This window comes from Saccostrea echinata, unplaced genomic scaffold, assembly GCF_033153115.1.
Source record: "Saccostrea echinata isolate AGI-Se365-2 ecotype Australia unplaced genomic scaffold, CSIRO_AGI_Sech_v1 ptg000009l, whole genome shotgun sequence".
Lineage (NCBI taxonomy): Eukaryota > Metazoa > Mollusca > Bivalvia > Ostreida > Ostreidae > Saccostrea > Saccostrea echinata.
Window position 1 is genome coordinate 3584150 of NW_026889758.1, and position 13351 is coordinate 3597500.

Genomic DNA, 13351 nt, shown 5'->3' on the forward strand with positions numbered 1-13351 from the left:
AGCAAAGATTTACTGAGTAGCTGTTTAGAATTTCTGAAGCCACCTATTATAAGTTTATCATTATCATTTTTGAGACTATTTTATATGTATATAATAGGCTATGCTGCTTGACAGTGAACCCTCTCCAAGACCAGAAAAAATGACATTAGGACAAATACAGGCATCATTGATGTCAAGAAATTTATCAACAAATGGAAAGAGAGACATTCTTAACCATAGGTTACTGGAAGATGATTTGTGTAAGTGTCTTTGATTTGCATACAGATATATGTCTTAATACTTGTTATAACTTATTCAAGTGAGTTTTTCTGATTGAGAAGTGACCATCTGTCTTTAGCTGCTGTGTGTCATCTGTAAACTTCTCAAATTTTGACTTCTTCAGAACCGCTGGAGTAATTTCAGTAAAGCTTATCATGAAATAACCATGGATGAAGGAGATATAAGTTTTGTAAACTAAAGTGCCCCACCCTTTTCAACGAGAGATAATTTAAGTTACATAACTTAAATTTTAGTTATGGTGACGCTGCAACTGGAGGTCAAAATTTAGCAGGGGTATACATGTATATGAAAAATCTCTAAAAAATCTTCTCAAGAACAGCAGAGCCTTAGTATAGGATTTAAAATGCATGCACACATCCCCGTAGATTGCTTCTATAGAGGGTCAAAGTTTAACATTAGAATACAAAAATATTTTGAAAACTCTAGAATAGCAGGGCCATAATTACCGGGTAGTCATATTGATATGCAAGCATTCCCATAGAGTTTAAATTCAAGGTTGCTCAAATCATGATCCCCCTTCTAAAATACATTTTTAAGTCCATAATAATAAATAAATAAAACATGGTGTTTCAGGACATCGGGAGAAGTCTGGGGCGTGGAAAACATCCTCTGTTTTGGAGCCTTTAAAGTCCGATGCCGAGTCAAGTTTCTCCGACTAGATTTCTCAACATTGTTTAAAAACTCATATTTTTGTTGTCAAGAAACATCTATAATGTATAATTCCCTGATTTTATTAAAGTTTTCATCGCCAGAAAGATTAGACATTTTGTTGTTAACCGCCATTTTGCTTTCTTCTTTGTTTTCTTCAGGATTCATCTAATTTTCCTTATTTTTCCGTGATTTTCGCCTGTGGTCCGCCATACGGATGTTTATATCCATCTACCCATAATTCATAGCGAAAGTTCTTGCACAGAGAATACTTTCTATTTCTAAGAAGAAATGTTTACTTTCAGTTTTGTGTCTGAGACCGCTCAATCGCTCTACCGTGTTCCAAGACGAAATTTTATCAGACCGATGTATCGGTCTACAGTGTTGAAAGGGTTAAGTGCCACGTACAGATCTAAATTTGCAGTCGGCCATCAGTACTTGGTGGTGTCTCAATATTAGTGAAAAATTCTCAAAGGGATACATGTGTAAAGCAAACTATTTACAAACAATCAAATCATGCCCCCCTGGGGCTGTAAGGGGCCCCTGTAAGGTTCATAGTTTTGCATTAAAGTATGTAAACAAGAACAAGAAGCAAGAACAACTGAATATTTCTCAATTATTAGTTGCTGTGAATGAACATTTTTTAAAAATGAATCCCTTTATTTTGACAGCATGTACCATTCTGAAGAAGGATGTCAATCTACCTGAAATTTCTGGAGAACTTGGGAAAATTCTGTATTATGCAATACAGAATGACTGCATGAGGGTAGACGCTTGGGCAGATATCACAGTATCACTTCTTGGACAAACCTACACCAAGACCCTAAGAGCATATGTAGAATTGGATCCCTGTAGCTTTATTTTCCAAGTGGCATTTGAGGGGTTTTCATACACAAAGGTTCTTCTGAGTTATGACTGGGGTATGTTTAACTTTTTATAAAATTGATGCTTATATGCCTACAGTTTTTTATGCCTCCATAAACAAAGATTCAGGGGCATACACATGTATAGTTTTGTTCTGTCTGTCTAGCTGTCTCTTTGTCCAACTGTCTGTCTGTTTGTTTGTCCATAAAAACTGTAACCTTGGTCATTAGTTTTGAATGTTGGCACCAAGGCTTTCATATTTTACATCTGTATTCCTTGTGTCAAGGCCTTATTAGTTTGAAAATGAATTTCAAACTAGAATTTCAAATCCAATGTTTTCTCAGATGTGCGTGTCAAATTGTACCCGCCCATTTCATTGTCTATAATCAAATGTTTTGACTGTAAGAGACTGAAATGACATAAGCTGCATATTTCCAATCTTGCCAGTTAATGTTCTGCAGTCTTATTTCTTATTCTTATGTAAATGAAATGATTGAAACAAAATCTCTGTATCCACCTTTTTCTCTCTGGTTCCAAGTCTTTGCCTGCAAATTATGTTTTACTTAAAGAGGATCAAAATTAACTACCCAGTTGAACAGTTTTTTTAGCTAAGCTGAGCTGAAAGTTCGAGTGAGCTTTTCTGATCACCCATTGTCCATCGTCCATCCGTCTATAAACTTTCACATTTTCAACTTCTTCTCAAGAACCACTGGGCCAATTTTAACCAAAGTTGGTACAAAACATCCTTGGGTGAAGAGGAGTATAAATTGTTAAAATGAAGGGCCAAGCCCTCTTACAAAGGGAAAAAAATCAAGAAAAGACAAAAATAGGGTGGGGTCATTAAAAAATCTTCTTCTCAAGAACCACTGGGTCAGAAAAGCTGAAACTTATGTGGAAGCTTTCTGTCTGGGGTAGAGTAGATTCTAAATTGTTCAAACCATGGCCCCCGGGGTAGAGTGGGGCCACAATAGGGAATAAAAGTTTTATGTTGAAAATATATAGGAAAAATCTTTAAAAGTCTTCATTTCAAGAACCATTGGGCCAGAAAAGTTGAAACTTATTTGGAAGCCTCATGATGTAATGAGATTCTAAATTGTTCAACTCATGGCCCCCAGGGGAAGGTTGGGGCTACAAAAGGGAAAATCTTTAAAAATCTTCTTCTCAAGAACCACTGGGCCAGAAAAAGTAAAACTTTTGGAAGCTTCCTGAGGTCGTGTAGATTCTAAATTGTTCAAATCATGACCCCCGGAGGTAGGATGGGGCCACAGTAAGTATTACAAGGGGGGAAATCGGGGGCCCGTTTTACAAAAGAACTTATGACTAAGACCAAAATTTAATTCTGCTTGTAACTTTTTAACTTGCATTATATTAAAATAGTTTTAATCTTTTTGATAGGAATGTAGTAAGATGTTTTTACGCTAGCAATTTAAAAAAAAATCATTCATTTTGCAAAATTTTACAATCAATTTAAGTTTTTGGTCTTAGTCGTAAATTCTTTTGTAAAATGGGCCCCTGGTGAAAAACAGCAGGGCCAAAGTTACTCAGGTGAGCATTGTGGCCCATGGGCCTCTCATTTTTAGTTCCTCTGAGTTTGAGATAAGAAGGTTTTACTCTACAGAATATTTTTTTTTTCTTTTAATTTTACAGGGACGGATGAAACTGCAGAAATTTCAAAGCATGTCATTGTCAAGTAAGTTAATTTTTGTCCCGCTTAATTAAGATTAAAGAGCAGCTAGAGACTATTTTTGTTTTCTTCTTTGCATATGTTTTTTTGTTTTGTTTTTTTTTGGTTACTTTTCTTGTATGTCTATCCACAACTTCAAAATTTGCCATAACTTCTTTACTCCAGTGTTTAGAGCTTTTTATTTAACCATTTATAAACTTAAAGTCATATATATATATTTTTTGGACATGTAAATTCTTGTGCATATATTCTACAACTTGAATGCATTTTGGTTTTCTTTTAGATACAAAATTGATAGAGATGTTGAAGAAGGCATATTTCTTGTGAGTTTTGGACTGAAGATTTGTGCTGGAGAGTGCTTTTTAAATGATTATTTTCTGAAGAACATTAAAATTCCTATTCCACTGTGTGGAGAATTTGTCCTTCCAGGTAATTAAAGAAAACATAAAATAATAAATGCACATTGAGTTTTTGACAAATGAATGTAATGATTGATGTTCAGCTGAACAAATTTAATTTAAGGTGGAGGGTCATTCAGTGGCCTGTTACAAACAATTGGAGGGAAAATGACAGAAGAAGCATTTGAGCTTGTGTTAAAAAAGTTTGATCTTGATGTAAGTATGACTTGTTCTCTATGGTAACAGGTATAATCTTGATGTAAGTATGGCTTGTTCTCTATGGGAACAGGTATAATCTTGATGCAAGTATGACTTGTTCTCTATGGTAACAGGTATAATCTTGATGTAAATAGGACTCGTTCTCTATGGGAACAGATATAATCTTGATGTAAGTATGACTTGTTCACTATGGTAACAGGTATAATCTTGATGTAAATAGGACTCGTTCTCTATGGGAACAGATGTAATCTTGATGTAAGTATGACTTGTTCTCTATGGTAACAGGTATAATCTTGATGTATGTATGACTTGTTCTCTATGGGAACAGGTATAATCTTGATGCAAGTATGGCTTGTTCTCTATGGGAACAGGTATAATCTTCATGTAAGTATGGCTTGTTCTCTATGGGAGCAGGTATAATCTTGATGTAAAAAGGACTCGTTCTCCATGGGAACAGATATAATTTTGATGTAAGTATGACTCGTTCTCTATGGGAACAGATATAATCTTGATGTAAGTATGACTTGTTCTCTATGGTAACAGGTATAATCTTGATGTAAGTATGACTTGTTCTCTATGGGAACAGGTATAATCTTGATGTAAGTATGGCTTGTTCTCTATGGTAACAGATATAATCTTGATGTAAGTATGACTCGTTCTCTATGGGAACAGGTATAATCTTGATGTAAATAGGACTCGTTCTCTATGGTAACAGATATAATCTTGATGTAAGTATGACTTGTTCTCTATGGTAACAGGTATAATCTTGATGTATGTATGACTTGTTCTCTATGGGAACAGGTATAATCTTGATGTAAGTATGGCTTGTTCTCTATGGTAACAGATATAATCTTGATGTAAGTATGACTTGTTCTCTATGGGAACAGGTATAATCTTGATGTAAATAGGACTCATTCTCCATAGGAACAGATATAATCTTGATGTAAGTATGACTTGTTCTCTATGGTAACAGATATAATCTTGATGTAAGTATGTCTTGTTCTCTATGGTAACAGGTATAATCTTGATGTAAGTATGACTTGTTCTCTATGGGAACAGATATAATCTTGATGTAAATATGACTTGTTCTCTATGGTAACAGGTATAATCTTGATGTAAGTATGGCTTGTTCTCTATGGGAGCAGTTATAATCTTGATGTAAATAGGACTCGTTCTCCATGGGAACAGATATAATTTTGATGTAAGTATGACTCGTTCTCTATGGGAACAGGTATAATCTTGATGTAAGTATGGCTTGTTCTCTATGGGAACAGGTATAATCTTGATGTAAATAGGACTCGTTCTCTATGGGAACAGATATAATCTTGATGTAAGTATGACTTGTTCTCTATGGTAACAGGTATAATCTTGATGTAAGTATGACTTGTTCTCTATGGGAACAGGTATAATCTTGATGTATATAGGACTCGTTCTCTATGGGAACAGATATAATCTTGATGTAAGTATTACTTGTTCTCTATAGTAACAGGTATAATCTAGATGTAAGTATGGCTTTTTCTCTATGGGAACAGATATAATGTTGATGTAGTTATAATTCTCAATAATTGCTGGGGTTATATTCCCAGTTTAAATGCCATTGAACTTCAGTTTCTGTCTGCCTAGATAGATGTTAATGGTGATAGGCAATCCATTGAATTTAAAAGTTTTATAAAATTGTTTGTATCACTAGAATAAGAGTTGCTACATATCTTGTGTCATAAAAAAATTGTATCAGGAGTACTGGACAAAAGAGGGGATGCAACATAGTCCTGTGAAGGTATAAAGATGGGGTTGTAAATACATGTATGATTGTGTAAAATATATTTTATACTTCAGATGGTTTTTAAATCTGGACCAGTGCAGCTACCACCAGGACCAGATGGTAAGTTTCAGTCAGTTCTAATTTTTGTAAATTATATATAGTATAACAAGCTGCAAGGAATCCATACTATCTTGCTTTTTAAACATACTATAGTACATGTATTTCAACTTGAAAAAATTATAATTAACTTCATATCATTTTCAATTTCCAATATTTTTTATTGTAGATTGTCCTATTTCTTTTAACTTCCGACAGTATCTACCCCCTGCAATAAAAAATATGGTGACTTGTGTGCAGCCACCTAACTGTTGGGGGATAGACTGTAGCCTGGATTTGACATTTACCATTCCTCTAGGAAACATTCAAATCACAAAGAATATTCCTTTCTGGTTCAAACTGGACCCTTGCGATTTTGGCATTGATATTGGGTTTGGAACACAAACTTTGTTAAAAACCCGCCTTCTTCAATATGAGTTTGGTATGAATCCATTTCAAGTAGCCTGATAATTTTCAAAACTATTTTTGTTCATGTACTCTGCATAAATGCTTAATTTTGTTGTACGACTGATATTTCTTTCAGAAGAATTATAAATGATTTTGTATTAATGATAGATTATTGAAATACTGCATGGGATTTATATATGATATGTATGTGATCACAAATTTTCCACTGAATTTTGTCTTAGCAGACTTAAAAAGCATTTAAGACATACAATAGCAATAAAAAAATCTGCATAATTTTCTAACTTTCATGTACTCTGTATTAAAACGGCACTGAAAAAGGGCCCATTCCCTATAGCTTAAATGCACTTGTCCTTTAGTGTATTTTATTATGAACCTGTATGTGTACTATATATTCCCAGGTAAAGAGAAGTCTCTGACACTTGGATCAGGAAATCCTGCACCTATTGAAATCATGTAAGGAAACTGAGAAAAAGGTCACAAACCTTCAGTCACTATTTAGCTCTTTATGTGAACAAAATATGTAACTTTTTAACATCCAGCACACATAGAGTAAAGACTTAAAATAAACAATATTTACATGTAGATATAAGATTGAAAAAATGGAAGGAAACAAAGGCTTTATTGTGGATGTCAAGGTGATGATATGTCTACCTATGGATGGGAAGAAGTACTGTATTCCAACTGAAGAAGGTCTACAGCTGCTCCAAAATCAGGAAATCCCAGTGTGTGACCAGAGAGCTCTCATCAACTTCAAAAGTTTGTATTTATAACTGTAAAATATGCATTTCATTTGAAAGTCTAAGTGTAACCTTTAGAAAATTTTTTTCCTTTTGTGGAACTCCTGAGTCAATATAATCCAAACTAATCTCTGAGTGTCCTATTGTAAGGGTCATTAAGATTTTTACCAAAGAGTGGCTATGCCCTTTTAATTTGTATATAATTTAGAGATAGTTTATGGATCATTATTGAAAATAGCCCTCACGGTAAGTCAGGGATCCAAAGTTTATTGTATTTGAATGTGTGGGAAAATCTTGAGAGATCTTCTCAACAGTTGCAAATGGACATATTAATTTGCAAAGTTCCTTATGCAGTATTAATGTGCACCTTATGTAATGTAAATTCAGAATTATTTAAATCAAAGCCTTCTGGTGACAAATGATACAGTAATTCTGGGAAGAATATAATCTGCAATACCTACAAAAAGTTATATATGTATAAAAAAAAATGTTATGCTTTGTATTGTACTTAAACATATAAAGTTCTTAATGTTCTGTAATGTTATTGACCTTTGATGTTTCCATTCAGACTTTTCCATCTCTGACTGGTTTAAAGATAAGGCATTGGACATTGGAGAGCAGCTAGGAGAGGGAGCAAAGATGTTATTGTTAGAAGAACTGAACCTGACAAATTTCTTCCAGAAAACTAAATGTGACAGAACAAGATCACCTTACATTCCATCTGTAGAGGGGATGCACAACAGTATGGCTTCATTTGTGTTAGGGATCATTTTATCCCATCTTTATGCCTTTATCCAGAAATCAGTCACTGGGACAAATTTTCAGATTCCTTACTTTAATCCTTCACTAAGTGGTCTCAAAGCCATTTATCCAGACACCAAACAGGGGAAATCTTATAAAGGAGATGGGCAAACATAGCGTGCAGAAAGCCTATAGCTTCAGATATATAAAAATCATGTTCAGTTTGTGAATTTAGTATTTAGAGTAAAGTTCTCATTATTGAACTTTATGAAATTATAATTAACAACACTTTTTTGAGGAAAATTTTATCGTTCAAATTTATTCTTTTATTAAGAAATAATGTGGTATTCGTGAGGTTCGAACCCTAGCAATAAAAATCCTGAGTATCATTTTCTTTCGAGACTAGCACGCTAACCACTAGACTACAGAAGTTCTGATGAAGAGTGGCATTTAAATCAGGTTTGTGATATGACCCTTGACTTAATGGACTTCAAGTATTTCTCGAAAAGATGCGAATGTTATGTCATAAAAGTATTTTTTTAAGGTATAGTGGGTCATTGCTCCATATTTTTGGTAACAAAAAATGTATATCTTTATGCAAACTTTGAGGATTAACTTTCAAAAAGGTGGAGCGAAGACCCACTCATATCGAAAAATAGTGCTATAGTATGAGAAAATGATTCTTTTTGCCCGCTTTAATGTGTGTATAATATTTCATAGGGAAATAATTTCAATCTTTGAGGGATTTTTGCAAATTGTAGAGATTTTACATAAAGTATATTTTAATGTTAGACGAAATATCAAGGAAAATTTTGATATAATTGAAATTTAATTTTTCACCTTCATATTTGTTACACTATAGGCTTATTGCTCGTCATGTTCACCCATCTTCTTTATTATATTTGTTGGATCATGATAAACTCATTAATCACTAAAAATGCTTGAAATTAGACAGATAGATTAGAGATATACATGTAGTATAGATATATATCTTTTCACCATAAATAATTTCCTTTTATATTTTCTTTTTATAGTATGTCCCAAAACCATAGCATTTTTGCCCTCCAAGATTCCTGATCCCATGTCTTGCTACATCCCTGACTATTGCACGGGTATAGAATGCTGTGCTGAGATCCCAGGTCTGGGATTAGGATTACATTTGTTCTTGAATTTGGATCTAGACAAACTAGAACTGAGTTATGGATTTGAGAACTTGAAAACAAAGATTAAACTCCTTGACTATGTTTGGGGAGATGAAATTAAAGTTGAAGTGGCCGGAGGACTCATTAAATTTCTGTAAGTACAGATTGTTATCATTAGAATTAAGCTCAGTTTTTTTTTAACTTTTTACAGGTAAGTTGATAAAATTATATACCGGTACATTAATTTTATTTTGGGTCAAGTTTGTCAAATTTGGGATGCTGTACTTTGGAAAGAATGTTTTTTGAAATGAGATCCAAGACATTTTTACTCTGATGGGAGCAACACTCCATTTAAAAAAGAAAGATGTTCCTCTTCCAGGAATAAATTTTATTTAAGGTATAATCACAAGTGAAGGATAATATGTATATTATTTTCTAGATTCAACATAAAACCCATAACAGATGAGAATGTTTATGTTTTCAATGCCCGTGCAGCTGTTTGTTTGGAGGGTGGAAAATGTTCCATTGACATTCCCGTGTTTACTAATACTAGGCTGCCTTCTATAAGAGCTCTAGTGACTGGAGAATTCAGTGAGTACATCATTTTGAATTGGAACAGAAACAACAGATGAATTTCTACTAACGTGTTTGTGTGAAATACATAACTTTATACTGTAAAATAATACAATCACATATTTTCATGGGGTCAGATATTCGAGGTTCAAGGAAAAATTATTGGTTTATGGAGATTTGATTTTGTTGGTGAAGAAGTGCTGAGTCGTTATGTATATGACATTTTACATTTCATGGTGGACATGAATTCACGGGTCTCTTCATACCTCAAAAACAGCAAAAATTAAACCCCCACAAAAAACGGTTATTTCACAGTATGTGAAAAACAATAGATAACAGAATAATGTGTATGTTTCCTATTGTGTAGATTTCTCCATGTCCAATTGGCTGGAAAATATGGGAATTCCATCACTGGATGACTTAAAGGACAGTGCTAAAACAATGTTAATCCAACAATTAGGTGTGAACAAGTTTTTACTGGATAAGCCCTGTGATATATCTGGTGACTTGTATTCTCCAAGTGTCCAGGGATGGAAAAATGGTAAAAACTGAATCATTTGATAATTACTGGTTTCTGTACATTCTACAGATTAATTCCCAGCCCATATTAAACTGATCTTTAATTGATACAGTTTTGTGTATCTAATATAAAGCCTGGGAGTAATATTTTAATTGGAAGTTAGTCAACAAATCTTCTCGCATATTTGATAATACGTACTCTGTATTGTAGAGTGCCCATTGGATTGGGTAGTACCACCAGCGATTCCATTCCAAAATGTAAAGTGTGCTCTAACAGAGAACTGTACCAGGATTGACTGTTGTGTGGACTTTAGTCTTCTGAACCTTCAGCTTCACTTCTTCCTCCATTTTGACAGGTGTAATTATGTCATCTCTGGTGGAATAGAGAAGAAAACCTTCTCATATGGACTACTGGATTTCAACAACTTTTGGGGTAAAATTCATTACAAAATGGATATGTTCCAGATGCTTTAAATGTTTTTGTACAATTCATTATACTTTGAGCTAGTTTTAACTAATGTTCCAGTCGTTTAATGATTGATGAAATGCTTTTCATATATTTGCAGGGAAAGAGATCAAAACTGACATTGCAAACATCATTTTTATCAAGTGAGTTTAAACTTTCTAATTCTATTTCTTAAATTGTTTTGTAATATGGCTCAATATTTGTTTTTCATTGGTGCTTAATATTACATTATTTAGATTTAAGGCCAGTCAGTTAGAAGTGTCCAAGAAATATGTCCTTGACCTTGGAGTTTCTGTATGTCTGGAGCCCAATAAATGTGAGCTAGATGTCCCAGTATTCAACCAAGTCCTTATTCCTGTCCTTAACTGTGACCTTGCAATGGATTTCTCATTAAAAGGTGAAATAATGCTATCACTATCATTAAAAGCTTCTTGAAAATTATAAAAGGGGGGAAATGTATAAATTTGAGAAAAATTAATGAATTTGAAAATGAATCAAATCCACCTTTTGTCTCTTTAATGATTCCATTCACTTTAATATAACATTGCATCTATAGTACATGTAACTGTATATTGTAACTATTCTACTTTTTTGGTTTAAAAAGGCTTTTCTCTGACAAAGTGGATGAATGAGCAAGGGTTGTCACTGGAGGGAAGTCTGTCTACAGCTTTGTCCAACTCTCTGTTCAAGTTACTGGGCATTGATTCATTCATGAAAGAGAAATCCTGTTCTCGTTCAGAGCCACCTTACAGTATCAACAGGTTACAAGAAAATGGCTGGTCTTCAGGTCTGTACATGTATATCTCCTCAATCAAAGTTATTCTAACCCTTTATAAGCCAGAGGATTTTAGCAACTCTTAATGAATTCCAGCCTTATATGATTATTGTAAATAATATACAATGCATGTATTACATACAAGTTTAAAAGAAAAAATAATTTCTTATATTAGAAAATTGATCTTGAATCAACACATTTCTTTTATAGAATGTCCAACAAAATTGCCACTTTTCAAAATTCGAGGAACGACATCCTGTAACATTAAGGAGTCCTGCACTGCTGTATCTTGCTGTATAGAAGTGGGCAAAATAGGGAGGACATTTGAAGTAGAGCTGGACATAGACTTTTGTAACCAGAAAATAACATTTGGGATTGAGAAACTGACGGAAACCCTCTCTCTACAGCTCTTTGAATTTGGTAAATAAGTGTACAGAAAACATCATGATGGATATGTACTGCACCACCAAGACAATTCTGCTTCATTGAAGTCATCATGCAGTGTTGAATTATCCAATTAATATTTATAATTTTGTACTAGGGGTTGACATTTAAAAAGCATAAATTCACTTTGAAAGAGTTTGCTGTAAGTCATTTTTTTTTGTTTACTGTATTTGGTACAGAAACATCATGGTAGATATTCCTCACAAAGTAGATGTGAGTGTTCACATTTTTCATGTATCATCAACTTCAGTACATATATGTATATGAATGCAATTATGTTCAAGAAACTATAGAAAATGATATGCTTATCCCTTTTCATTTTAGGAGTAAGGAAAGAAGTTGTTATCAAGGGAGTTGTAAAATTTGGGTAACAAGTTTTTCTATTTAGTTTGAGCTTATGAAATTACAACTGAATTTGATTTGGTAGTTAATTAATGGCATTGATTGCTGCTGCAGTTACACCATCTGGGATCATGCTGGAGAAGGGGTGTATGTGGTGACTGTAGATTTGGCAATATGCCTAGAGGATGGAGGAGATTGCTTAATTAATGTCAACATACTTGATCAAGCCAAGCTTTCCAAGCAAATCTGTCAATGGGGCACAGGTTTCCTTAACCCTGGTAAGAAGAGTTTTGTGAGAAGTTTATTTAATTCTTGTTATTTTATTATGTCCCAAAAATATATAAATGTACATTATTTTTAGTGTAATCTACCAGATTTTGTATGCAATTCACAGATACAAATTAATTTGTTGAAATATTTCAGTTTTGAGTGTATCTACCAGTGTTTTTTATGCAATTTGCATATACAAATTTATTGAAATATTTCAGTTTTGTATAAATTATTTATTTTTTGTCTTACAAAGGTTTTACTCTGGATAGTTTCATGAAGGAAAATGCCTTAACAGCATTTGATCAAATAAAAGGCTTGGTCCTGGATGAACTCAAGGAATCTTTAGGTTTACCTCAGTATCTGAATGACCCACCCTGCTCATTATCCAACCAGATGTACATTCCAAACCACAATGGACTCAAAAACTGTATGTATAACTTGTATAAATGTTAATATTAATAAGGACTTTTATAATAATGATTTTCCTATAATGTAACCTATATTTGTTATAGATAAATATAAATCTAATTGGAATGTGATATTATATAAATAGTGCACTATTTATTTTATAATACTGAATGTCTTATTGATTTCGGATATCATAAAAAAAATTCGGAGATCATCGTTAAGTTCACGCTTAGAAAGCTTTCAAACTCCCCGTTTCTATTTTTCTCAATAAGAAAGCTTCGGAAAAGAGTTACCAACCTCTTTATTGTTTATTTGCTACTCAAAAAGTCCTTTATCATCTTAAGTTTGCACTCGCAAGGATGTTTCGTATGTCGTTTGTTGTTTTCACGTAAGCTACATCGGACACAAGCTTTTATTGATGTCGTTTATTCAGCTTCTTTCAAACGCACAACCGACGTTTTGAGAATTCTACGGTGAACCGTACACGCATCATTTGAACGCATGTGACATTTTCGTAATGTTACCCGTTGTCAAGTGTGTTGCTAACGCCGAGGG

General features: G+C 33.6%; 1 protein-coding gene across 1 annotated transcript in view; it reads left to right on the forward strand.

Annotated features, from left to right (window-relative positions):
- LOC133181623 (uncharacterized) overlaps nt 1-13351 on the forward strand; it is a 136382-nt gene that overhangs the window by 24633 nt on the left and 98398 nt on the right. Inside the window, exons 27-47 of the mRNA XM_061316171.1 lie at nt 98-239; nt 1599-1847; nt 3439-3481; nt 3759-3904; nt 3998-4089; nt 5929-5974; nt 6141-6392; nt 6778-6832; nt 6963-7135; nt 7685-7858; nt 8892-9153; nt 9439-9590; nt 9940-10113; nt 10303-10524; nt 10658-10700; nt 10794-10954; nt 11162-11344; nt 11543-11752; nt 12101-12143; nt 12233-12396; nt 12642-12815. Of these exons, the coding sequence (XP_061172155.1) occupies nt 98-239; nt 1599-1847; nt 3439-3481; nt 3759-3904; nt 3998-4089; nt 5929-5974; nt 6141-6392; nt 6778-6832; nt 6963-7135; nt 7685-7858; nt 8892-9153; nt 9439-9590; nt 9940-10113; nt 10303-10524; nt 10658-10700; nt 10794-10954; nt 11162-11344; nt 11543-11752; nt 12101-12143; nt 12233-12396; nt 12642-12815 (3160 nt within the window). The remainder of the gene's footprint in view (nt 1-97; nt 240-1598; nt 1848-3438; nt 3482-3758; nt 3905-3997; nt 4090-5928; nt 5975-6140; nt 6393-6777; nt 6833-6962; nt 7136-7684; nt 7859-8891; nt 9154-9438; nt 9591-9939; nt 10114-10302; nt 10525-10657; nt 10701-10793; nt 10955-11161; nt 11345-11542; nt 11753-12100; nt 12144-12232; nt 12397-12641; nt 12816-13351) is intronic.